A 27,947-nucleotide genomic window follows, 5' to 3' on the forward strand; every position below is an offset into this window, starting at 1 on the left:
TGCTCACAGTTGAAGAAAGTGAGTCTGAGTTTTGTCAGCGAGGTGAGCGACGGTTGCTTTGACTGGAGAAAGTTTGACACTTGTTTAGGATTCATCTGAAAATAGCAGAGCATATTTTTGGTGAGAGAACCCAGTTCCGTCCCCGCTGAGAAAGCCCAGCTCGTACCTCAAAATCTCTAAAATAACTTCCTTGACATAGGACCCCCTCCCCTTCCCAAGCGCTACTGTACCTCGTAAATCTGAGATTATCTCGTCGTTCCTCGCACCCTGTCACATTTCAAAGGAGTAGAGGCGTGTGCCATCACCTCATCTGTAAACACAGCGGTGGCCTCATGCTGACCCCCGGGGTCATCAAAATGGAGGCACACTTGTCACTTGGCTGACTTCACACTTGGAGGATCATCTAACTGGAATTGAATCTGATGTTCAACCGCGACAAAGATTCAATCCCGGTTTGATTGAAGTTGATAAAAGCGCTGATTTGCCATTTTTTGTGACGTTACGGTAAAGTGACATTACCGTCACATGACAGCGGGGTCAAACTGACAAAAGCAACACTTTTCCTAATCTCAGCTGGGATTAGCATACATCTCACCCGGGGCAATCCAAACACACACATTTTCTCTTTATTTAGTGTCACAACAACATGGCCTCTGCCTGGGATAATACACAACCATCAGAGTGTCCCCCCCCCTTAGGAAGATGTCACCCACTGCTGCCCCTCCTCCTGCAGTTACTAAAAGACAAGAGAGAGTCGTTAGTGTCTGCCTCACATAGACTAATTGTTTAAAACACTGCGGGGGATCTCGGCAGGCCGCACGGATTGGGGAATGCAAGTGAAAGTGGTATTTAAATTTCTCATTGCATCATCTTGAGGGAAAAAAAAATCGGATCCACATTTTTCGCTGATACCTTCGGCGCACCATAATTGCTGCGGGCGCTAACCGTTGGCAGAGTCGCTTCTCGGGCACAGCAGGCTTAGGCAAGACCAATCGCGACCTGGCCTGGTTCCCGTGGAGACCAGTGCTTCTAAGAGGTTTAAGATCTGGTTCCCGCATTCAGGCTGCAGGTGCTACCACCCCTGATGCTAAAGCCTCCTCGGGGACAAACCTCTATTAGAAATGGGGAAGCCTTTTGCTTCCTGACTTTATTTGCGTCGGTCCAGTAGAAGGCGAGCATATTTTCTGTGCGTCATTCAGTTTGTCCCATTTTAAAAAGTTTTTTTTTAATTAAAGAAAAATGTGGGGGAAAAATGCCACTTGTCAATCTTAGGCTCAGATTAAAAATTCACTTTTTTTTTTTTAAATCAATTTAAAATCAAACAAATGATTCAAGGACATAAAAATGTTTATATGAGTAAATCAAGAGCACTACTGAGGCCTTTAGGCAGTTTGGTGTGGCTTGGGAGCGGATGATGACCCCTGCTGGTGAGTCGGGAATCCCTCTATGATTCTCAGCTTCTTAGTTACAGATTTACTAGAGGTGGAGGAAGGTATAGTTCACAAGCTTTGTCAAATAGACCACGTGACTTGAGCAAATTTGACTCATTTTAACATCCATTGATGGGAACGTCGCCCCTGCCACCATGGCTGCCTGTTCGCCGGGCAGCCCCAAGTCCACCACACCTGTTTTGGGAACGGTCCTAGTAGTGTCCAGGCCCAGCAGCCGCCTCCTCTTTGTTTGTTGTTATATTCAGACAGCTGAGAGAGTCTCAAAGATTGCATAGATGTGAAATGATCCCTTCAACTGCTCGACAAGCGTACTCCCTAAGCAGCTGCCTTCAGCCATGTTGTCTATCGCCAGGCAAAATTCCCGTTGAGTCAAACGTTTCAACCTTGAGGTCGAAGGAACAGAATAGGGCAAGGCGAATAATTTTACTCCAAAGTCGTCAGTCACGAATCTTCCCGGATCCCAAAACGATGAATGTTTTCGTAGCGTTGCAATTCAAGAAGCTTATTCTTGGAATGGTTTCCCGGTGCCTCATATGTCAGAATTTAGTCAATTTAATATTTGTTTTTAGAATCTATCAGTCACTACGCCTGTGTTTTGTTTTTGAAAAGTATTCACAAATTTTGAATGTTGAAATTTTTTTTTTTTTTTTTGTAAATGGTTAGAAAAATGGCCAATGATGAAGTCGGCCTTTGAAACACTGCCATCTGGTGGCCATCAAGCCGTCGTAAATTTTTTTGTATGATATAATTTTGTTTTTCTTTATTTAAAAAACACTACCTCGTTTTAATTGTGAAAATTCTTTTGATATGAGTCAATTGAATTTATAACCTTGGTCACGGAATTAATTTTGCTCGTAATTTAAGGTATCACCTAACGTGTATCGGCCGGGGAAAGACGCTCGGCTGCGGTTTTTGGGTATTACGTACGGAATTGCTCCCGGAGAGTAATTAAGGTGATGTTTTTCAGCGTGGTGGCAGCTGTGGCGTGACACATAAGCTCCCCTGCGCAGCCCTTCATCAGTGATTGGCGCGAGTCCTTGACTTTGACCTTGCTCCCAAGCAAGAGTTGTTTGACGATCAATTTCATCCATGTGCACACTTGCCGAGATAGGCGGCGATGCGGTTGGACATGATTTAGAAGCACGGTTGCGATATGCCCTCAAGCCTCCCAATGGTAAACATTTAAACAAACATGCATGAATTATCCTGTTTGGTGCGGTGGCAGAGATTTCTGTTTACTCGCTGCTTGCCAGGCCGTTGAAGCTTTTTTTTTTTTTACTTTCCGGGTTTTTGATTTTTCAAGATTTTTGGTGATGTAACTTTGACATAAGTCTAAGATTTGCTACTATACTATGTTCAAGGCCAAGTTTCCTGACAGCGTGTTAAAAACTTGACATACTGCTTTTAATAAGAGCCCAAACTCAATTCCAGGGTAAACGTTTAATTTAAAAAGGAGTAACCAAGTGGTTCCTTTGGGTCATTGTCATGTCGAGAAGATTAATCTTCAGTGTTCTTGCTGAGGAAAGGAGGTTTTCGGACAGGATTTTAAGGTTCCAGCTTGGTTAGCACATGCACGTACTTACCATACACGCCATGGCCACTAGAGGGCACTGTGTCCAATGCTTTGGAAGTGATGTCATAGTTTTCACAAGGGCGTCAAACCTGACAAAGAGAAATGAGGGAAAGGGTGATTTATCACTGCACGTGCACATTTGAAAATCTTCACCAAAGGTAGAATCAGTTCAAAGAAAAAAAAAATCAATTTTTCCAGCAGATAGTATTTCACTGTTTGCTTGCTTTCGGTCCTGATACAAATGGCAGATTCACAATAATAATTTCCACAGCGTAACCATTCCCATCATTTTGCCCGTCTATCCAACAAAGAGGATGCTTCCTGCCTCCTCTTCTATTTTCTCTTTCTGCGTCCCCATCGTTTCCCCCTCTTGCTATCTCCCCCTCCCCCTCCCTCTTGTGGGATCATGGGAATTGTGCAAGCGGCGTGGCGTTCCACGCTCTGCCCGCGGCGCTCCAGGAGGAGGCGTGCAGTAATGACCTGCTCCACAGCTCGCTCGCCATCATCGCCCTCACAATTAATTCCCGCCTCGTGCTCCTCTGTGTAGAGGGAGGGGAGGGGGAGGGGGGGAGTCGCTTGGCGTGGGCTCCCTCATTAGAGCCCCTTGTAATGTGTCTGGCAGCAGTTCCCTTCCTGCCACGTCTGCCCTTCCACTGTTTGTTTTATAGATGCCGCCCTCCCTCCATGCCTCTTTGCCTCACAGAATGACTGACACTGAGTGCAAAGAAGGAACGCTTGGACTGTTTTTTTTTTTTGTTGTTGTTGTTTTTTTCCCCCCCTCATCCGTCAGGGCTTCGGGACACACATGAATACACTTCTCGCACGTGAGACATGCAAGGGAATATTTCAGCAGGTGATCCCGAGTCCCTCTTTTTCCTCTCTCTCTCTTTCGGGGAGTGTTCGAAACTGGCATGTAATTGTCAAAATGCGTAACCGTAGTGATGCGGTCATCGTCCTCGCGTGTGGAGAAGCCAACGTCTGGTCAATTGCAACCAGCAGAGGTGCTGTTGAGTCAGTCTCGAGCAGGATACACACCGACGCAAAAATACGATTTTCAAATTGGGTTGAGCTGTTAAAAATCATCAAATCATTTTTTGTATTCGATTTACGGGACGGCAATGATATAAAACCATCCTACCCAGATCTTCTGAGTTGTCCGCCGGCAAGCGAGCGAACCGCAAGCTGATTGTGATTCGTAGACTGAAACGGGTTCTTTCCCAGATCTTGGCGTATTTGCGCAAAATGTTGATTTACTCACGCCGACAGATGAGCCCGGCAACTGTGTTTGCACATATTAGCACAAAAAAAACAAAACAAAAAGGAGCGGCCTTGATCGTGGTTCATACAGACGGACGGACGCTTGTTGTTTGATCAATGCGCTTGTTTAAGAAACAATTTGCTCCAAGCAGGTTTGGAGATGGTGGTCAGCTAAACGCTTGGTCTCTGTGTTTGTTATTATGGTAAGAGTCTCCCGTAAGTGAATGTTTTATCTTGGTTAACCGTGAAGCCTCCCGTCACTTTAAGACCTTGTCAGATCGAAGAGGGATCGTTACGCACTTGTTTACATTCATGTACCGGACGGCAGCACCGTTGGCAGGTAGGAGCAAATATCGATTGTGGTGGAAGACACTCTCCTTTAATTTTTATTGATGACCCCTGTCATCGCCACACCACACAGCTTCCCTTTATTTCTCGCTTGAGAATCTGGACGAACGCTGACAATCCGGCTGGTCTTTGTTCTTCTATTAGAAGATCGGATTGTAGGCAAACTTGGAAAAATGATTTGCATCAAGGAACATCATACAAAAAAATGATAGGGAATCATTTCTGGATTGATGAATTAATTGGATCGGCATGTTTATAGTATTTTTCCTTGCTTGGTTGTTGACTGGTCATGACAGCAAGCAACAATGTTGGATTGATGGTTTTGAAAAGAAAGAACGAAAATAGTAGCATTAGCTGGCGCACATCTAGAACAGGACCAGTGAGGTTGAACTGTTTTCTCAATTTTGGAAAAAAAAAACATATAAAAACAGGAGAATTACATTTATTGATTAGCAATTATGCTTAACAGCAGCCAGTTTTTTTTTTTTATTTGTACACACGGCAAAGCTAAAATTTTCAATACCCTTTCGTTCGAGAAAGAAAGCCCACAATGAGAGTGGAATTTCTTAAAACTGATTTTTGACAAGATGGACAGATTAGCCAAAACTAAAACTTTTATATTGCTATTTTTTTTCCCACCCGATGTTCCTCGTGGCTAATCGTCGTCTGACATGTTTAATTGTTTGACAGGATTGTTCGACAAGACGAATGCGTTCCTCGTGTCCTTGCTGTGTTTTCTCAGCGTTGCACATCGGGGCGAATCAATGGATTGCGCCGTTGCCCCCCCCATACCCTTCGCCATTATGTGGGCTACATTTAAATCTAGCTTCATGGTTATTAATTGCTCCTCCGCTTTAAAACCAAAAGCGCAGCATAACAGCGGGAGGAGGAGGAGACACGAGGGGATCGGCTCCAGAGCGCGCATACGAAGAACAAAGGGCCGCCACGAGGGTTCGCGCCTCCCACCGCTGGAGATTCGCGCATCCTCGTGGCTTCACGCACGGGGGTTAGGACCACCGTGACAAGATTTCCCTCGAGGGCTATTATCGCCCAGGAGATAAAAATGATTTCCAGACAGACGAGCTTACCCGTACGCAGATGTATGAGCTCTGATAGGAGGTGAAGGGGAGGGGGGGGGGGTGCTTTTAGGATGTTTTCAATATGTCATCGGTGTCTGGCGTCTCAAAATGTATGATTCATCAACGGGTTTGGAGAAAGTCCAGACAAACATTTTCTTAATCTCCCTCTTGTGACGGAATGCAAACGCTCAGTTGCACGGGGGGGAAACCAAACCGGATGGGGAGCTAATACAAATAGATTCAGCTAAAACATATCCTAAACTAAAATAAGTCTTCAAGTACCGGATTCATTTGTCAAGAGGAAGCCACACCCGAGTTCGGTCCAAGCAGTTGAAATCCTGTTCTTATTTTATCTGAAGATAATCGCTTTTTCTGAAAACGTCCAATGTGACCAATCCGAACAGATTATCATTTGGCAGAAGCAACGGACTACTTATTAGTCCTGCCGTTTTATTTCATATGACATTAGTTGATTAATCCTTCATCATCAATGTATTATTGAGCCGGTTTCAGCTGCGTAGACAGCGGATCAATCTCAATTGACCAATGAGAAATGGCACTACAAGACCGAGTAGACCCCGGGCTGTCTTTAACACCATGCCATTCGATTTTAAGCACACTTTAGAGAAAACGATTCATCCTAAAAAGTCCCGCACACACACACCAAAAAATAATAATAACCCAAAGTAATTTGGCTCAGACGTTTCAATTTAGTGACACAAAGTTATGTCCGCCATTTTGACTCAGTTGTCATGAATCGAGTATTGTTCATATTTTTTAGCATTATTAATGATATCCTCCGATCTAATATCCGTGCCTCATGGAAACACGTAATAATGTACCACAAGGAGCTAATTATTAACCATTTTTCAATTCAGATTTACTGTCTGTGATTGTTTGGGTTCCCATTGTGAAAGACTCCGAAAGAATCTGACTTGGTGCAGTGTTTAGTATCCTTGTAGTTGATTGGGCAAAACAGAACGCTCTCCGTTGATTGGTCGAGCAATCATTGACCACTGTTGTGGATTGTGTGGAACTGAAATGAAAACTGATGAACTTTTTAATTTCTAGAACCTTTGAGGGTACCACCCCAACGACAGGCTATTGTGCCTATAAAGATACAACGGCTGGCTTTTTATATGCCAGTGTTGCCGTCTAAAATTTAATATGGGGGCTTATAAATCAATTTTGCATGGACGATTAATTAATAATTGGCCCCAACGTGAAATTGAGGAGGTGAAGCACGCACGCCACGGTTACTTTGTTCCAAACTACACCCCGAAGCCCGGAATAAATGTTGAGCGTCGAGGTGTGGGGAAGGGGGGGGTTCGGGTAATAATCCTGGACGTCGATTGAAGTGGTGATTTCATTTAAACTCCCAAAGCCACAGGCACCGACACGAGCAGAGAGCGCACGCTGTCACGCAGGAGGCTCGTGGAATAAATGCGAACGCTCTCGTTGAGCCTGCGGGAGCGAGCGTGGCACGTGTGGCCAGCAGGCGGCTTTATAATGGTGATGAATCCCGAGGGTTCGAGCCATTATGGCCGTCTCCGAACGGACGGACGGAGGAAGGGAGGGAGACACACAAATTGGCTGTGCGTTCTGTATTGTCTTAATCGACCTTTTGAAAAAGGATGTGTGTGTGTGAATGTGTGTATGGCCTCCTCAACCCTATCAAGAACCTTTGAAGCATCCTTAAGTCAAAGGAGACAGTTGCAAAATGTCTATGAGGGTGGGGTCGTAGTTTCGGGAAGCTATTCTGAATAAAGTCAAGCAGAGAATCTGCAAAAACTCGTAAGAACAACCCTAATGTTACAAATTCAACAAATATTTATTTTCGGTTCTTTCTTGAAACACAATTCGACACAATTTGGAACAGCACATTGGAAACTACTAAACGATGTGCCATTTACGTTAACTATTTATACGAATCAGAGAAACGTCATTTGCAGCATCATTTCGAACGTGCCATACAGTAGATTCACAGGTTTTATTTTTTTTGGGGGGGTGTGACCTCACCTATCCCACTGAGTGTTTACGAAAGGGGTGAATATTGCCATTGTCTTGTCATTGAAGGTCACAAATGTTCGGCAAAGGTTCGCCAGACATTCGCAAGTACTTGTCTTGCGACAAAAAAAACGTTGGCAAATATCTTTTGCGACTTTCAACGAACGCCGATGAACTTTATTGTGCGTGCACTCACATTTTGCTACTAAGAGTCGCCGTTGTTCACCCCTCCCCTTACTGAGATGGGCGCTAATGTCACTATGGCGCCATCTTGTGGCATTTTACTGCCACAAGCCCACAAGTGTTTAGGTCAGTTGTTCGCCGAGCTTATAATAATGGCAATCTTTTGCCCTAGTCACTTTTATGGTGGTTGGCTTGCGATATACGTTAGACATTAATTCATAGAGCAATCAGCGGGATGATTAAGGGTTTATTTTTTTTTCTCAAATCCTTTTTAAGAATAGTTTCAGGACATTTTCTAATTGGCACTTGTTCAAGCTCGTGTCTTTGTCTACGGCTCAGAACTATTGCACGTGCACAAACACACACACGGCTTTGCAATGGTAAATATTGAACAAGTTTGTGTTCATTAACGTGTTTTCGAAATTGGTGCTTCTGTCTTTTTTTTTTTTTTGGGGCCAGGTGTTATATGCATGACTTTGCCTCATCAATGAACTTGAAAGGTGTAAAGAAGCGGGGAAACCTGAACAAACCCCCAACCAAGGATGGGGGACAAACATGGCAACTTCAGAATTGTGGGGCAGAGTCATACCCACGAGTCCACTGTGCCGCCCGTATAGCCTTTCTTTCTAATTCAATTATTATAGATAAAAATGAATCAATGTGCAGGTGCTCATATATGCCCCTGCACGCGTTGACGCCCCCCCTCACGCACCCCCACCCTCCCCTGCGTGTTTCTATAGTAATTTCCAGCCAATGATCAGTAGGTGTCCGCATCCCCGCGTCCTCACCTCAGCACCAATCAGCCACACGCAGCGACAGGCAACTAGCAGCGACGGCGGCGGCGGCGGCGGAGCGAGCAGGCAGGCAGGCAGTCGGAGAGACGCGCGCATTCACACTCCACAAAGCTCGGGATCAGGACGCACAGCAACTCCCACTCCTCCAACCAGCACGTCATTATTGTGAGGGGGGGAGGGGGAAAAAAACACCGTTTATGCGTGCACTTTTTTTTTTTTTTGCTAACAAAGTCGCTACCAACTAAAAAGATGGCTCTTTTGTTTTGAGCGCCTTTTGGAGTCCGCGCGTCTCTTTCTTGGATTTTTTTGTCTTCTTCTAGCGCCTGCAAGCCGCGCTCCACGCATCTCTCGGCGGTAATGTGCCTGTGCACAGCCGCAGGCTGCTAGCGCCTCAGGAGCTCCGCTCAACGGGAACCTGGTAGGTAGGTGAAAGCACCCGACTACATTCCTGCTCCTCACTTCAAAGCGTGGCATCTGGATACTGCATGTAAAGCGATCCGGACAATAGGATTTTTTTTTTTATTTACTAATAATTTATATTTGCAATTTATTCTGTTATTGACCCTATTTTAATCTTAAGCATTTTCTCCAGAGCTTCATGGACGTTTCTATCTCGCTAAAGTTTGTTTACAGGCTGGAAATCGATGCCAGCCAGACTTGATTGCCTTTGGGGGGGCCCCGCATGTTCTGCTCCACGGGTGAATTGATTAAGTAATAATCACCCCGAGGAGGGCTGATCATTAGGCTGAGGAGGAGGTTCTGTTTACTGTGTTGGCGTCGGGTTTTACTCGTGGTTTCACTTTTTACAAGCGGAAATGATGTATTCTTTTTTTTCCTCATCTAGCTTTAAAACATTTCTGATGACTAGATTGGATATATGAAAACAAAGCATGTTTTTAAGCATATTGAGCCCGTTTGAACTCTCCACGTGGTGATTAGAATGTTTTTGGGAGACTTTGAGCCATGCAAGTGATTTGAATCGCCTTTTAATGTCCCGGCAATGGATCAGCTTTGCCAATTAAGGGGGACGGCACAGCGAGAGTGGGAGGGGGGGGGGGGGGTGAGTGAGAGAAAAAAAAAAAGGTAATGGAAGTAGGGCGAGATAGGTCTAATGGGGCTTTTATCTGAGGAAACCAAATCCAGACAGACCGGGATGAGAGATAGAGGAAATGAAGCACACACAGAAACCGGATGACACCAGTTGGTCCATGATCTTGATCCAAATTCTCTTGTGGCTTTTGGTGTTATGTCATTAGGGAAATGTAGCAGGTGAGGCATTTTGATGCACCGATGGTCTTGTTGGCTTCTCGAGTAGTTGTCTAAGTTGCAGGCATGAGGTAAGGATCTGCGCTTTGTGGCGACTTGTTTCTTCTCAGTTGAAAGATATTTGATGTTTCTTCATAACTTTTCAAATATGTGTTAAAAGCAACCTCGGCATGGAAACGGTTCTCGCCATGGAGATCAGGCCCGACTTTGTTTACACACCGTAATGTGCACCTTTAATGCCGGAGTGCCAAAATGTGTAATTGTCGGTCCTTTCTTCCCGCCCGTAGAACCGGACCGGATAGTTCAGGATGGTACCCGGCTGTCGGTAAGCATCTGGAGTTTCGACAAAGGCCGGAGTCACCTCAGCCGGACCCCCGCTTCGTCCTTAAACGCCGACAAGCCCTCGTCAGCCATGGCTAACCTAAGCAGCGCGCTTTGCATCGAAAACGGACAAAACGCGGACGTGTCGCTTTTACAAAAGGATAATCTCCAGGACGGTGGATTAAGCCAGCTTTTGGATTATAACGCCGAAATGGAAAGGTACCGATCTTTTGCCAACTTTTACAAAACCAACGGGGCGTTCCCACAAACGGCCAAGATCGCCCGCATCACGACGCCCATTTTCCCCAGCGCCAGGATTGGCATGTCCCCTTGGAACTGCGATAACGCCATGCTTTGGGGGAGGAAATCAGCGGCAATAAACCCTAATAGGACCGGCATGCATAGAAATGACTCCCAGAGGCCGGGTAAGCCTGGCGTGCCGCCAGAGACGCTGCAAATGGCAAATAATAATTTCCTCTCTACCTTATCCCCCGAACACTGCAGACCTTTAGCGGGAGAATGCATGAACAAGCTGAAATGCGGCGGCGCCGAAGCAGAGATAATGAATCTCCCCGAACGCGTTGGAACTTTTTCAGCTATTCCGGCTTTAGGGGGCATCTCATTACCTCCCGGGGTCATCGTCATGACAGCCCTTCACTCCCCCGCAGCCTCGGCAGCCGTTACAGACAGTGCGTTTCAAATTGCCAATCTGGCAGACTGCCCACAGAATAATTCCTCGGCATCCAGTGGAAACCCGGCAAAGAAGAAGAGGAAAAGGTGCGGGGTCTGCGCACCCTGCAGGCGGCTAATCAACTGCGGCGTCTGCAGCAGTTGTCGGAACCGCAAAACGGGCCACCAGATCTGCAAGTTCAGGAAATGCGAGGAGCTGAAGAAGAAGCCCGGCTCGTCGCTGGAGGTGAGAACCGGGGCTCGGCTTCCTCGTTTTGTTTTGCCCCCACACCCTCCCCTCGATTATCCCCGCGCGCTCCCAAGCATTAACCTTTTCATCCAGTCACGTTCTAAGCCCTTGGAAATTGTTTCCATGCCCACCCGTGCCTGAACATCCCCCCGGCTTCTCAAATCTGCCTACCCGCCTAGCCTAATTGGCAGTAATTAGGGGTGTTTGTGCGAAGCGCAAGCTGAGCTTGGCTCAGACACCCCTAATTGCTGCCAGTCAGACTGGGGCTGGAACATATCCGAACAACCCGGCGCTTGGCTCGCCTCCAAGCGGGGCCGGGAAATGGTTTTCAGCAGAGAGCTATCCCTCTCGGCACCCGGTCATTTGAACCAATTATGGAAACCGTCTCCGGACGGAGAGAATCGATATCCCGCAAAGCCTCGGCCTCTGACCGCGGAGAGATGCCGAAAGCTATGGCAGGACTGCTGATGGCATTTCTCAAAGCGCCTCCCAACTTGGGTTCTTTATTAGGGCCTAAACGGACATGAATAACTGCAGCTCCTCTTTAAGCTTTTGACGACAATTTTGCAACAAAGGTTTCCGGCAATGGCCTCGTCGTCAAATTTGCAATCAATTGGGAGGTCGTACGAGCAGGGCCATCGTTTCAGAAGTCGGGGTGACCAAAATTAAATAATCAGCGACTCGCATTCAACCGCTGCTCTCCTTAGTGGCCAAAGAAATAATTGAAAAGAAAACAAAAAGTCAAATTGGAAAGACAATGACAGTTTGTGATGCATTCAAGGGAAGCTCGGAGAAAAGTGTTACGAAAGAAAATATGAACGTTTTCATGGCTGTAAAAAAAGTGTGAGTCAGAAAGTTCCCAAGGTAAGAAGGGGGAGGGGCGCCTCCCTTAACGAGTAACTAATGCACCATAAAAACTATTGATCCTGAAATGTTTCACCACAAAACCCAAACCATCCCCAAATGATATCGTGACGAAGCGAAAATGAAATTAGCCCCTAAACCGATGACTTCCCTTGGCAGAAAGTTTGTTTAGTTTGCCGTCTGTGATGTTTACGTGCATCAACAGTGGAATGATGGCATCACCTAGCTTTATGTGTTACAATAAAATGTTCCTCTCGTGGCTTACAGCTCGGAACGGTACGTCACGTAGGTGGCAATCGGAAGCTTATGTACAAACAGCTGTCTCAAACAGATGTCCCGGGAAGTCCGTGTCACGGTGTGGGTTTTTTTATTTTTCCACTTTTTTTTTTAATGCACGGGTACACTCACCAAAACAAATCTGCACTTGCCTTTAAAAGCGCTCTTTGTAAATTTCACTAATTTTGATTATGGACTCGGATAGCGGTAATTACACTTGCACAACTTCCTGTTTACGGATGTGTTGCAATGTTGGGAAATCCTCGTGTGGGGTAAATATTTTGGGGATTTTTTTCAGTTCTTTTAAGGTGCCTGAGTGTAAATATTGTCTTGGATTGCTTTCTTTAGATGAATGAATGATCTTGAGTTTTGCTGGCATGTGTATTCTGGTAGAAATGTGTGTCAAACCCAAAAGTTGTCTGGAAAGTTAGGGAGGAAAAAGAAAATTGCTTCATCTCAAGGACCCCTACGTAAGAAATTGAACACAAAATTGTCCATTTTTGGTTCAAAGCCGCCATTTTGGGCGAATTCCAAGGCTGGAACTTTTAGTAGGGGAATTCACCAGAATGAGCCCTAATTGGAAGCAGGAAGCCTCGCCAGATGGCCAACGCTAAATTGCCATCTGACGTGGGCGGAGCAATGTGCCGTTCGCCTCGCTAACGACGCCGAGACATGCCCCTTACGAAACGTGCTCTGTAAACAAGCTAACGTTAGCTGCTACTTCTACGTTGGTGGCATTTTGGGCTACTTTATGTTGGAAAGTTGCAAATCACTTTCCTGGTTTAATGTTGTTTGTACAGGACACCGGTGTAAACTTATTTTTACCCTTTGAGTCTTTCGAGAGCAGTCCAATTCTTTCTTTTTGACATTATTTGCGCTCCTGGTTAATATAAAAAAAAATATAGCACAAGTATATACTCTCATACTGACAATTGTAGAAATGGTTCGCCAGACTTTTTTTTTGTCTCAAAAGAGCATCACCCTGTCTTGTTAGAATTATTTACAGTTCAGTGTTCCTCTGGAGCCAAAGTAGACGATGGAAGCAAACTTCTGCCAACAGTGACAAACTGTTCGACATCCACACTCTGGCGAAATACCCGAAGACACACAAACCTTCTCGCTTCATCTACCTTGTTGCCTTGCGAGTGATGATAAGCGACTGGCAGCCAGTTAGATTTGGCTGTCAGCGTTTTCCCACACATGGGAATCACCCTGAACTAATTATATCTTAAGCAGCGGTTAGAAAAATGCAAATCAGAATTTTACTCACACCCCTGAAATCGGAGAGGCAATTTAATCTAATACCCCCTCTTTAATTTCGCGCGCTAATGCAAGGCCCTCGAGAGTCGCCCCAATGTCGCCTCCACGCCGTTCGGCGGCATGCCCCTTTCTCGCTTTTACTGCTTCGTGCTAGCGGGATGGATTAGCCTGGCGGAGAAAAACCGTCACGTAAACCAGGAGCGTCTAACTCTTTTTTTGTCGCGGGCCGCATCGTAGTCATAGTTTTCTTCGGTGGGCCATCATAACATTATTATATTCAGTATGGTCTATAAAACAAACTGATGAACAAATTAAAGACTAGTAAAAACTTTTAAAATTAAAGACTAGTAAAAACCGCTCAAATATTTTGATGAATGCTAATAAAAAATGCTAGCAATATCTCTTTTTTAAAAGTAAAGACAAGTTGTTTATTCTAGTATTGTTTGCGGGCCGCATAAAATAATGTGGCTGTGCCATATCTGGCCCCCGGGCCTTGAGTTTGACACCAATGATGTTGACATCCGACTGTTGTCATCTGACAGATTCGTCTTGCCTTAATTATAACCCAAATCTAGGTTATGGTTAAAAACAAATGGTGACACATAGGAATATGTGCTCATTACACTGGTCTGCAAAAAAAACAAAAAAAAAAAGCAGCCAATAATATTCACACATTGGCCACATAATTTCACAATGAAGTTGTACGACTATATGAAAACGTGCTGTCGTCGCAAACTTTCGCTCATACATCAGAATTACAGTCAATATTTTGTCCAGATTTTTTTTTTTTTTTTGCTTTTGTTAGTGTTAACATTTGTATAAATGACATCTGCATTAAACGTATCAAAATAATTATTGCTCGAAAAGCAAATCTGACTTCACTCTGTTGGAGTTTGCTCGTAAAACCCGATAATCCAAAAGAGTGTCAAGTACCATTAACTGACCCATAAATTGTATTCAAATACAAACGACGTCTTTCGTTTGTGTGCGTTTTCCATCTTCGCATCCAAACGCACCGTGTGCCTGACCGATGGCGTCAAGTCGTAACGGGCCTTCCCATTCCAGCGACAATTTAAATTCAACCTTCAGTGGCACTTTGAAGGTTACGCGTCGCATGCATAATTTATTTGTTTTTCAAGGATTTTGGCTTGGGAGTGACTCTGGCAGACGTAGATGTGCTCCAGCGGAAATGCAAAAAGCGGGCCCCTATTCATTTCCAAATGGGATTTTTCGATAGAAATTGATTGGATGGACGGATGATAGATAGATAGATAGATAGATAGATAGATAGATAGATAGATAGATAGATAGATAGATAGATAGATAGATAGATAGATAGATAGATAGATAGATAGATAGATAGATAGAGCAATATGGATGGATGGATGGATGGATGGATGGAGCAATATGATATGACGGATGAATAGATGGATGATAGGATGGATGGACGGACGGACAGATAGAAAAATCAGCAAGCAGTGCTTTTCACGTTTTGAAATCTAACGTCGACAGCATAGAGGACAAATATTGGGTTGCACAGAATTCAGCTTTTTTTTTTTTTTTCTAAATGAGCAAAATGTCAAAAGCCGGCAGCATGGAGGCACGTGCGTGGAAAATGCACAGAATCCAAACCCAGCCCACCCCCACTACCTCCCATCCCAGCGGCTTCCTTTGTGTCACGTCGATATGACGACGTGAAATGAGCGCCACGTGAAGGTGGCACGTTTGTGCGGAAGCTTTTTTGCTTATTGTGGCAAAAAAAAAAAGGAAAAAACTGATAGGAAAAGCGGGACCTTGAGGAAAATAGCTGAGATTCAGCCTCTTAATGAGAGCGACGGTGGCGGCGACGGCGGCGGGCCAGGTCTAATTTGTTGTAGGTGTGCTCGGAATAGATAAAGACCAATCTGTAGCCTTCGCCACCCCTCCTCCTCCTTCCCCCCGAACCTTTACCTCCCCCTTGGCCGATAACACTGAGTGCTCCCCGCCAATCTCCGCGGGCAGAGGGAAAAACCGCAGCCCGAGGGAGAGGGGACGGCCTTTAGATTTTCGTACTTAACGGGTTTATTCAAGCTTTAAAACTGCAGATTAATTTGGACTGAGCGGGACGAGGTGGGGGGGAGGGATAGGGTGGGGGGCATCTCAGCCTAAAGGGCAACCTTAAGCCCCTGTCAAGACAATAGGATTTCGCCGTCGGACGGAACCGCCATGCATTAATTAAACGCCCCCACCCCCGCCCCACCTCCTTGCGGATGTTCTGTCGGCTTCCGTAGGTGGCAAGGAAGCTGTCGTCCCCAGGCGGGCCCCAACGCGTTTAAGAATTCATCCCTTTTCACCGCCGCCAATTAGGGACAAAGCGTAATCGGAGGCGTCCGGATGATGCCCTCGCATGACGTGGCCCGTCGCCTCGTTCTGCCCTTGTGTGATTTAACATCCCTGCTTCAGTGGTGACACAGAACTCATTGTCATTGTCTTTATGAGGAGAGAGAGAGAGAAAGAGATGGAGGGGGGCTAAGACCGGGCGGAGGACGGACAAGCGTGAAAAGAGCAGGTGCGGCGAGCACGTTAATGTGTGGCGCTTTTAAATTTTAAACAGACGACGGTAAATTATTGATGCCGACTCCGGCGGAGAAGTTAAAAGGTATCTCGTCATTACCGAGAGGCGAGAGAGGGGGGGGGGGAAGCCTCGGGTGAACGCACGGCAACGTCTCGGCGAACAAAGTGCTTTAATGCTCCCCGAAACGTGATTGGTTTGTTTTGAATCGACGCATCCGTCGAAGGTTTTCGTGATAAATTTGGAAACCAGGGCCCAAATGACATTTTGGCGTGTAGTGCCACGTTAAACACACGAACCATAAAGTTGTTTGGAGTAACAATGTAAATATTTTTTCTCGCCTCACCTCCTTTAAAAATAAATTCCTCCTTCTCCAAATCAACCGAGCCTAGCCGCCAAGGTTGCGCAAGAATTTCTACAAATAGCTCAGCTAATTCCAGAAAATATGCCAGTTAAGCGTTTGTGCCGCTTTCTAATTCCGTCATTTCGGAGCATTGGATGAATTCTCGAGTTTGTTGGTTCAAAGGACGCCGCCGCGAACGCAGGGAGTGCCGTTCGTCAAAGCTCGCTGAGGTGAAAGTGAAATGTGAGTGACAGCCGGAGACGGCGATATAAATCGGCCAATGTGGGCCTTTTTTTTTTTTTTTTTAAAGCGTCTCCATTTCTGCAAGTCAAATCCTCACATGCCGCCACCTCCTCTATTGTGGCTCTGCTAGCACATGATGAATATTTCATGGCAAGCATCTGACACCATGCCCGGAAAGATATTTCAAGTTTTTTTTTTTTTTTTCCCCTTGCCCTTCCCCCTACTTCTCCCACACTCCTTGACAGAAAGCCTGAGGTTAGATCGCGTCACTGAGGTGTGAAGTGGGGCTGTGGCCCCCGGGCAATGGGGAGGATTTACGATGGTTGATCATCAGGTGGACATTTTCCTTCCCCTTTTGTTTCCCACTGCTGATGAACTATTGAAACGTTCACAGTTTGTTTTCGCTCGTCACAAGATGTTTGCTTGATTTCAGTCCGATTGGGAACATCAAATGAGGTGGAATGACTCAGCTCATGGTGTTCTTATCTTACGTTACCGCGTTAGCTTCCGCTGATTCAAACGTAGCATGGGCTGCTAATTTTACGTGCTAGCACTAGCTTGGTTGGTAGTAATTGGTTAGACGGATATACCTTATTGTAAAGTTTGCATACTCTTAGCAAAAAAAAATATACAAAGAACCCTCAATTGATACCCTGCCTAAAAATAATAATTGCATATATTTAAACTGTGAAAATAACAAACATTACAAAGCATATTGTCATTCAAAAGTGATATTATCCTGTATACAAATGTAGAAAAAAAAATCACATCAATTTAGGGGGGAAGTGTGTTTGTAAGAATAATGCAAAATGATTAAAGTATACAAACATTGATGGCACACCATTTATAATAATAATAAAATATTGGCAAAAACACAAAATATTGAACACAAATAAAGATATTACCAAAGTACCTTGATTTTTATAATACATAAAATTATGACAAAATTAAGAGAAAATAAAATTCAAGTAATGCACAAATATTAGTCAATAAAATCTGTTCTTCTATGCACCAGATGGGCGACGACAAAAGCCAGCTACTCTCAGGAAAATGTACTACAGTATTAATGATCATTAAATTTTTGAAACTATCATTTTTTATGATCAGGGTGGAAAACCCACGATCTGTTTCTTCCTTCGCATTAGTCTAGATGAGGAAAAGCAAGACAACCGCAACCGTAATATATTATCCCAATAAAATTTTAATTGCGAGATAGGTAAGTTTGCACCTCATCCCAATTGAGCGTCGATAAAGATTCCACTCGGGCTGTTTGTCGTCACTAAGCCTAACCTAAATATTATGTTGATTTACAGTAAATCTGCGGCGTTGTGCGTAAAGACCCTCACAGTTCCAGGGCTCCCACACAGATGCGGAGAAATCTGCTCCAAACAAGGCGGCCCCGTCCCTGCTTTGCATTTCAATTTACCATTTCACAGAAGTTGCGGCGCGTTGCCTCGCCGTGAGCTTCGTTACGCCCACGCGGCTTCTCGCTGCACTCGCTGGCTGTTCAAAGGCCTGCGACTTGGCTGGGAAATTGGGGATTTCCATCGCCGATCCCTCAGGTATCCAAAAACATCCAACGCGTGTCCTGCACGTCTTTCCGCATTTGCGCGCTCACAATTGATGTCCTGACGTCTCAGTGGCGGGCCGTGCGTTTGGTACCTGGGCCTCCAGCGGGGATTTAGCTGACTTAATCTACCACGTCGCAATTATAGAAACCATCAATGCTGCGGAAAAATGCACGCCACAGCGCCGTATACATCAAATGAGTTGCTTTGAATCTATATTTAGCCATTAGCATAACATAGAGATGATGTTTATTAAATGTGGAATGATTGGTCGCTCTGGCCAGGACAGAAAAAACGATAATGTCATCGAGCCAGTGCTGTGGCGCTGAAATGATACATTTTAAATCTGGTTGGTTAAAGTGTTCCATTGCTAGCATACGGGTAGAGCAAATTTAAATTAGTGAGGCAGCATGTGTAGTATCGTGAAATCTGATTGGACGTACAAACAGAATAAGTCGTTGGGAATTAATCTAGTTTTTTTTTTTAACCTTAAAATCTCACCTGTTGGACGTCGGTGTCTATCTCTTGAAGTTTTCTCCTGAAGGAATTAGCTTTCCCAGCAGCCTCGCTCGCCCGAGATGCTCCTGCTCGGACAAGGGTGCTTATATAAAGCTAATTGAAATGGAGGCCGGCGCCGACTGGAAGGTGATCTTGACTGCAGACGGCTGCCTCTGACCCAAGGGCGCGTCGGGCCCAGGCTCCCATCTGTGTGGGAAGGGATTTTCCTCGCGTGACAAATTAAAGCGTCGTAGCGTCTGCGAGCCCGTCTCCCAGAAATGACATTCCCCCTGTGATGTTCGGAATTAGACGCCCGCGCATTAGCGGCTCCTCTGGCCAAGCTGGCAAATATCCCCGAGATTTTAATGGTAAACTCCTACTGAGGCACATGACAAGCAGACGGATCTCAGCTGATGATGTCACGTATCCAGCAGGTGTTTCGCCGTTAGCGGCTGATGGAGAACATCTGCCCTGACATCAGCGAATCGGCTGCGTCCGTAGCGGGGGAACAGATGCGTTTGCATGTAGCCCATATTCGGTGAAACCCTGCATATTCGCATTTCCCAATTTGGAGGGTGGAACAATCCACGAGGCTATCAATTGGAGTCATATGTTATTTAAAGCCAGCGTGACAACAGGGGGCGCTCCGTTGGTTTTTGTCGAGGGCCACATTTTCCGGACTATAAGGCGCACCGGACTATAGGGCGCACCATTACTGCATCTTGTCCGATTTTTAATCCAAATCAAATCATTCTCCATTTTATCTTTTTTATTTCAACTTCAGACGCAACAAATTACTTTATAATCGCAAAATAATGATCCGTAGTCTTTTTGATTGATGATTCATAGTCTTCAGCAGGCCACTTATGATTGATTTCATGACACAATGCTTCTGGCCAGTTTAAATTTAGGAATTTGGTCCATATATAAGGCGCAACGGACTATAAGGTGCACTGTCGGCTTTTGAGAACTTTTTAGCTGCGCCTTATAGTCCGGAAAATACGGTTAAGGTTATGGCTTCCCTCAGGAGAGCCGTTATGACGGTGAAAATAATCCTCTATTGTTTTAATATCCATCTGAGTGATTGCTAGTTTTAAAATCCGAATTCAAGAATAATAATTTCTTTCATAATTTAGTCTGAAAAGAGTGATAAACAAATTTTCATACAGATTATGCCACGGAACTTTGACATGTTTTGCGTTGCGAGCCACATAAATATGATGCGGTGGCCCGGATCTGCCCCCGGGCCTTGAGTTTAACACCCACGGCGTAAAATATGCTAATCTTATCCTGTGGTCGCTGCGATTGCATGGACTGGTAGCAACGCGCTTACGGCGGCCCGTCGCCATGTGCTCCATCTGCACGGCGGTAATATTTTGGCAAGAGATTTTGCGAAGGTCAGAAAATCAAGTCAGAGGACGCTGCTGGAATTGCATCTAGGCTAATTGCTTCCTCCTTCATTCATCTCGGGCTCGCCTGCTCTCTCTCTCTCTCTCCCTCTCCTTCCTCCCACTGAATTTAGTAATCTGCTTTAGGATGTTTCGGAGATGGAGATGGATTTGGTTTTCCTCCGCCGCCCCTCCCCCCACCCGCCGCTCCCCCAAGCCTAATCTCCCCCCTGTGACCACCCCGCCTCTCGCAGCTCTTAAGCACACCATCACACATCCCCTCCCCCGACCTCACCGCCTCGGCGCATGAGCCGACTCAGCAAAAAACTCCCAAATTCCTCATTACTCACAAACACCCGCAATACACTTAGCGTGATTTGCTCCTAACGGACGCTCGGTGCAAAGCTGGACCTTGGAGTAAAACCATTTGCGACGGCCGGCGATCGATCACACGACAATGAGCGCGATTGTGTGTGTGCGTGCACGCTTCGCTCCCATTCCCGATAAATACAGGAGAGATTTTTATCAAGCTCTCAAATTAAACTTCTTATCAATTACTAGTCAGTATATGCAGCTCTTAAAAACAAGTTGGACTCTCCACGCCATATTTAGAATGTTATGATGATGATTTGAGGCGTCTTGCCCGGGGTCATTGAAATTGTGGATGACTGGATGAGCACCCCCCCCGCCGTCCGTCATGGCGGCCTTGGCAAGCGGTATCTTTTATAAATGGCATTGGAGTAGCGGGAATATTGGCTACAAGCTTGGAGATGAGATTTTACCCCCCTCTCCACTTCCCCAGCCTGCAGCACAGGTGATGGATTGCTGTACCTTCCAGGTTTGAGCTTGGCAACGCCCCAATATTCCCGCCGAATAAAGTGACAGGCAATATATAAGCCATCAGTTAAGGCCGACTGCACCGCTGAAAGTGGCGCTCGCCGCTTCTTTCGTAGCCCGACGAAATGTGCGCCGCCTCCCTACTTGAGCGTGATGAAAATCATCCCCGGCTCTGCTCTCCTGATTCCGAGGGAGAGCAGAGAAGCCAGCCTTAACAGCCAGCCTGATTTCAGTGCATGGCGTCATCGCCTATTGTTCGCAAACCGACTCGTCAGAATTTATTTGGGGATTTTGAGAATTTTTTCGGCGGTTCAAGACAAATTTGTTCGAAGCGATAAACCCGTGTCTATCCTTGAAAATAAGATTTTGGAGGGGTCAAATTATACGGACCACCCACCAAAACTGTTTTAGAGAGCCATAACCTTGAAATAAATTAAGCACAACTGAGAGTGTTAGGAACCCGGAGGCACCGTTTTGCGAATCGGCGACCCTAAGTGCAAAATCCGACATCACAAAAAGTTTGCTTAACCCTGTGCGGAAGATTTTCACATTCAATCAGCGGTTGTTGAATATATTTTGTAGCCAAAACATTCACACCGTCGCTTACGATGCAAGAAAGACGATAGCAATACGTCCACCGCTACCTTTGTCCGATTATCTTCACCATCTTTAGCGCAAGTGGTCGTCTCGAACCGATAATTGGTCCGAATTAGACTTTCCCAATGATTGCTTTTCTATCATCGGATCGCCCGCTGGGGAGCCGAGAGCAGGGGGTTAGCGCCAGACATGTCTCGGGAGAAAGCGGGGCACATTTGCAATCACCCCAAGTTCAAAAGGGTAATTTATTCGCCGTCTGCGCTTAAAGTCGGTCTGCTCAGGATGCCGCCGGGGTTGTGCCGCCAAAAGAAGAGACACATCATTTTCATTTTTCCTTCGCTTTCCCCCTCCGCCCCCGCTCGCCGTCCTCCTCCTCCTCGCCTGTTGTTGCCCCCCCCCCATTCCACCCCACCCCCGCACCGCGCGGCGTCTTTTAGCGCGCGCCGGCGAGCATATTTCACTTTTACATTCATCCGCGCTGACGTGCCGGCGCTGATTGAATTCTGAGGCGCGGCGGCGTCTGCCATTATCGCCCTCATCGTCTTGAGTGGTTTATCACCGGCCGCGGCTCAGCGTGACTCCAAGGCTGCGGGGTAGACCGGGGGGCAGGCTTGTGGACTCTTGGTGCCTTTTTATTATTTGGCGGGGGGGGTTTGCTGGAGCTTATCCTCAGATACATGTGCACCTGCTTTCACTTCAATGCAATAGCGTAAAAGCACGCAAGAGGGTAAGAACCGAGTCCTGCCTTGAGTAGCGCAAGTAACGGACCTCCTGGAATTGCCAATATTCATATTTCTGACTGCCCCCGTTTTTGGAGCCATGAGCTGTCCGGGGTGGGCTGCATACCTGCCGTACGGTAGCGCTCAAATTGGGACAGGAAAAAAATCTATGTGGTGTGAGCAGAACTGCACCACTTAATGGAATCGTGGCTTTGGCCTCCACCAAGCCACGAGGGACCACAACAGATGGTTCCTTCACCAACTTAGCATTTAACAAGGCGTGTTTTTGCAAAGTGATAATTTTTTTTTTAACTTGTCCACTGTTTTTCCATTCAAATTCTGAATTCTGATTCCACAACTGGGAAAGATTATGATACCAGTCGCCAACCTCTGTCATAAACTGAAAAAGTAAATCGGAAAGCGATGATCAAATACGATTCCGTTTTGACACAGAACAAACCAGTAACAGAAAAATAATATGAATTACCAGAATGATCATTTCTATTCTGTCAATTTCAAATTAGATTATTTTCGATGTAAACAACTGCTTCACACGGCTCAAGGTTCCGCCGCCACCTTGAGATTCCGAACGTGGAGTACGAATGTACCCAAGACCCTAAATGAGCCGCTCTGCTCGCACCCCCCGCGGCGGTCGCACTCGGTGGGAACGTGCCTGGACTTTGACTTTTCCCATTCAAGTTGTTCCTTTCTTTCCATCGGGCTTCAATCAGCCGGCATTGCAGCCCCACCTGCCAGCTTGAGTGAGGATCACAGGGTGTCACGGCTGTCCAGAGACCTTAAGCCGCAATCAGCGGCAAATTCTTCCGCCACGTGTCACCCCCCCCCCTTTCTTTCCTCGTCTTTATCACGGCAAGCTGGCATTTAGAATGCGCCGTCTACCGTGGACGTGCGCTTCATTTGAGGTCGAGAGACGTCGCTTGGCCCGTCGATACTTGGCCGCCGGAGCGGGAAATTGTCTTCCCGCTGCGTGTGCGGTCGCAGCCGCCTTGTTATGTATGCTCCGCTGCACACGGCGCGGCGTTCACGAGGGGCTGAGCTGCCGCCACGCCGTCTTGATTCGAGGTGAAACCTCAGGGTGTCGTGCCCACGTCGACCCTTCCTATTTTTTGCCCTTGCCTTTTCCATCTCTGGCAATTTCCTCTCCTCGTTTTAAGATTGTCCGGTTTTTACCTTCTGAGGTCATGATGTTCCTGTGCGTTTTTTTTTTTTTTTTCTCCCAGTGCATCGCTTTCCCCATTTGCCAAAAACGCGACCAACTGCCGAGAAAACGTCAACAGTATGTAAATATAACATTTGGCTCCTCGCCCTATATTTTGAAAACCGTTTTCCGCTAAATTCCCCAATTGCAGAATCGCCAATTCCAAATATTATTGGGGAAAATCATAGCATTTAAATGAAGTGAAAAATATGCTTGTCATGATGGCTTCAGATTTTTTTCCCGAATCCCCTTTAGCAACAATGTTGTGGCGGTCCTTGGGTTTGAATCCCATAATCTAAATTGCACAACAACCCTAAAATGTAAAAATGGATGGATAGGGATGTCTCAGGTGGAAGTCTGCTAATTGATCCTTCGCGATCACTCCGGCGTTGCGTGGCGAGGCCACAGCGTGCAATTCCCAGCGGCGGCTCGAGCCTCGGCAGATCGATGCGGTGAAAAGTTAACAAAACGAACACATGCCAAGTGCCCGGATCAGGGTCATTATCGCCCGTCGCACTTCCACCGGCGACTGATCAATGTAAGGATATGGATTAACACAAGCATTCTCACCTCAGCTCAGCTCTCCGTTGTTGACACGGATCTTAACAAGCATTGCGCTCGAGACTGAAATGTCCCATTTGGTAACGCCACATGTGCACAGAAGAGTTGCGCTAACGCGGCAATAAAGTCATTAGCACGGCAAATATTTGTGCTAACACCGTGAAAGCAATAATGGGAAAAAGTCAATTTGCTAAGAAGTGAACATGTCATGTGACAACACTTGGTAACATTGAAATTTGGTGTGACCACATCATGAACTGAGGATTTCTTTTCATTAACTACTAAAATAATTTTTGCTGCCCGAGTCGTTTCACATTAAACTTTTTAACGTTTTAACTTTTTTGGGTATTCAAACACAGTGCAGCTCAGCTTCTGTTGAAGCGATGGCAAATGCCGCCATTTTTTTTTCTTTTTTTACTACTATTATTTTTAACTAGTATCTTTTTAGGTCACGCTTTTCAAAGTATTATTGTTGCACGTGTGCTTTGTTTAAAAAAATCACCTACTGATGTTGCTAAAAAGAAATACACATATTTGGTTTTGTAAAATTGTATACAGATAATCTTTTGCTGTTTGTTTGTGCTTTTTTGTAAATTGTTTCCCCCCCACACTGTGCTGAAACTCAAAATTTCCTTCTTAATCAGAAATTTTAGCACACCGCAACTCACTTGCTTTTTAGTTAGCATCCGTTGTGTATCATTTTATCATTTGTTAATCGTTTCCAAAAGCACCATTAGCCAACGACACAACATGAGATCTTCCTCAGCCTTCAAAAGCTTAGTAATGTTTGTGTTTGTTTTCTCTCTCGCAAAGTCCATTCATGACTTTTTTTGAATTAGCCATGATGGCACATGGCCGCGTCAGGGCGCCCATTAAACACCCGGGAATTGTTTGTTGCAGCACAAAAACACGCTAAGTGGTTCTCTTTGGCAAATAAGTCATACAAGTCTTAATTTGTGCGACCAACACAAAGTTAGAGCAAAATCGTCGCGTCCGGCGTTGTTGTTTTGACGCCGTGAACGAGCGCACGCTCATCAGTATGCCTTTAAGAAGCCACAGGGCATTAAAATGCAAAATTGCCCTCCACTCAGGCTAAAGTGATTTTAGTTGTGATTATGCACCATTTCCTCCCACTCAACAGCAGGGGGAAAAAAAATGAGAGCGAGGAGGAGGGGGGGGGGGGTGTAGAAAAAATAAAAAGAGTGCTAATTGGTCATGGGGATTGGTGGGAGGCTTCGCTATTTTATGTCTCTGACTTCTAAATGAGTTTGGGAAAGGAGAGGCTGCCACTCCGCCGTAGAGCTTTCCGTTGGCGCCGGCTCAAATTGAAATGATGCACTGTTCCCCCTCACTGCGGCTGCAGCGCGCAGTAATTAAATGCCTCATTGTTGCTTCCTGGGAATTGGAATGGAATATTTCATGCAGCGTGGTGATTATTTGGGGGTGGAGGTTGGGGCGCGGATGTAATCACCTTGGCTGGATCTCGGATGAAACGCTTTGCTCGCTTTGGTGCTTGAAAGTGGCCCCCTGGGTTTTTGACATTTTTTTACTAAGTGCTTTTATTCATCACCTCCGGCCTTGTCGCCATGACTTCCTGCTTATGAGGGAGGAAATGCGTGGAAATTTGGACCAGCCTAAAATTGGTTTGTGGAGGCCATGGTACAAATAAGACCAATAACTGGATTTTTTTTTTTTCCGATATTTGGCAGGTTACAATTCTGATTCCAATTAATTAGCCGACACACTTTTTGTCTTGCTTCAACATGTCAATAACTTGCATCTTGGCTTTTTGTCCCCCCCCCCCCTCCCCCTCCCTCCGCAGAGGACGCCGGTCACTAATGGCGAAGCATTCCGGTGGTTCTTCTAGAAACGCCAGCCGCCATCATCCATCAACCGACAGGAGGTCACGATGGACCGTGGACCGTCTGCTCGGAGCACGTGACCCAAAGCGCCCCCAAAACGCACACACACAACACACACACACAGACACACACGGACCCGAGGGCGGAATACAAAGCGGACATACCTGACGGGACGGAGAATTTGACAAAAACATACTGGATGTTGTTTCTTTTCGGTGTAATTATTGTACCTTTTGACAGTATCATAATGTATATTTTTGGTGTCTTATGAATGTGTTTTCAGTGTTGGCGGCCGGGCGGGAATGGGCCGCCGCCGCCGCTGAGTTCGTGTAAAGAAAGAACTGGAAAAAGGACAATCTTTTTGGAACCACACAGAAGCCGTCCCAACGGGAGGACATTTGGATTGATAATAAACGCAACACACTTTACTCTGGAGCAATAATTATTCAACCTTCTTTTTCTCCCCATTTCGCTTTTTACACTTCCCAGGAAACATCCGGAAGCCATTTCAGCACCAACTTTTTTTTTTGTCTCGGTGAGGCAAAAAAGCCCCCCCCCCTTCCGTTTTTCTTTAGATTTGTGATGACTCGCTGCAATACAGGGCACATTGTCTTGTGTGGTGGGTTGCACTTTAAAAAAAAAAAAACTTGAGCATTTATGTCAGTGGAGGGGATCCTGATGGAAAAGTTTGGAGGTGTATTTTAAAAAAAAAAATAGGATGGATGTCAGCGACGGTATTGTCATGAAACCCTTTCCTCTTTGACACCAATGAAAGTACACTTATACATATTGAACATATCAGGTGTTGTTCTGGAGCTGTGGGGGGTGAGGGGGAGGTCGCTCCGTTATCCCCCCTTAAAAATGATCCCGTAAGGCTGGATTCACACTGCTGGTTCAAGTGCACAATTCCGATAATCCAGATTTTTCTTTTTTCTGACTTTTACCCAATATGGCCTGATGGGACATGAAACAAGACGCCCAAATTGCAGGAAAATAACTTTGCATGGATCAACATAAGTAACCAATAATTGATAAAAACATATTGAATTGAATTGATTCAGATAGTATATTAGGATTGTATACAAAATGAAATAAGACAACTCATCTTTGTAGGTTTCACCTGAGTTGTTAGTGAGGGTCTTTTTTTTTTAAGTGTATTGTCAGGTGAGTTGGCAATATTTTTTTTGCTATTATAGTTTGTTATATGTTTCAGTTTTGAACCATTGACAGTTTTAAAAAGATCTGTTTTGATGACGAGAGATTTTAAATCAAATATGTGCGTTCACACTGCACTCAAACCAGATTGTCCTCGAAATGCATCATCTGACTCCTCGCAGTTTTTATTTTTTTAATTTTTTTTTTAGCTATCATGATGCATTCTCGAATTTTACCACAAATCGGAATTGTCCCCCAGTGTGTGAAACCAGCCTCGGTTCCTCATTGTCCTGAACCCTGTTGTTGCATGTGCAGATGTGTTTTTTCTGTTTTAAAAACGACTTCAGAATTTGTATATTGTTGTTGTGATGCTTTTATGTGTTCTAATAAAATAACTTCAAGTACGTTACGGGCGTCCTGACATTGAATCCAGAAAAACCGGATGAATTAAGATTAGCTAAAAAAATTCATCGTTGTTGTTTTTTTTTTTTAATCCACCACCCTGACGTGGAGGTGATAGGATAAATCTTAACGCCGCCGTTTTGCCTCCCCAGTCACGTATTCTCGGGAATGCTAAAACGCTGCGCCGGGGAAGAGTGCTTCCCGGAGGCAGCAGACTTTAAAGGACGAGCGAAATCCCATGTGGTTTGTCATGCTAGAATGCGTAGAGAAGAGTTGGGGAAGGGGGGCAAAGGATGATGGCGGGTACTGCGTGAGGGAGGGAGGAAGGGGTTTAAGGAAGGCGAGATGTGCTCCTGAGATAGCGCCAGCTTCAGAGTGATTGCCGGGTCTTTGGGATTCAGGCAGA

General features: G+C 45.6%; 1 protein-coding gene across 5 annotated transcripts; it reads left to right on the plus strand.

Annotated features, from left to right (window-relative positions):
- cxxc4 (CXXC finger 4) lies at positions 1 to 27,543 on the plus strand. Of its 5 annotated transcripts, none has more exons than XM_088373792.1 (3): positions 1 to 9,110; positions 10,246 to 11,195; positions 25,945 to 27,543. In XM_088373792.1, the coding sequence occupies exons 2-3, from the start codon at positions 10,371 to 10,373 to the stop codon at positions 25,987 to 25,989; spliced, it is 870 nt and encodes a 289-aa protein (XP_088229918.1). In that variant the 5' UTR covers positions 1 to 9,110; positions 10,246 to 10,370; the 3' UTR covers positions 25,990 to 27,543. The 5 variants fall into 5 exon arrangements, with proteins under 5 accessions (XP_088229918.1, XP_088229917.1, XP_088229916.1 ...); XM_088373791.1 differs by having other exon boundaries at positions 2 to 9,114; XM_088373790.1 differs by lacking the exon at positions 1 to 9,110 and having other exon boundaries at positions 9,770 to 10,498; positions 10,589 to 11,195.
- The last annotated feature ends 404 nt before the right edge of the window (positions 27,544 to 27,947 follow it).

The sequence above is a fragment of the Syngnathus floridae genome, chromosome 4 (genome assembly GCF_059516105.1).
Source record: "Syngnathus floridae isolate MCC-2025c chromosome 4, RoL_Sflo_1.0, whole genome shotgun sequence".
Classification (NCBI taxonomy): domain Eukaryota; kingdom Metazoa; phylum Chordata; class Actinopteri; order Syngnathiformes; family Syngnathidae; genus Syngnathus; species Syngnathus floridae.

Bases quoted from the DNA above. Each gene is read 5' to 3' on its own strand.
- cxxc4 (XM_088373789.1), top strand. From the start codon at position 10,182: ATGTGCACCTTTAATGCCGGAGTGCCAAAATGTGTAATTGTCGGTCCT. The intron at 11,196-25,944 runs GTGAGAACCGGG...CTCCCTCCGCAG, and splicing joins AGCCCGGCTCGTCGCTGGAG to AGGACGCCGGTCACTAATGG.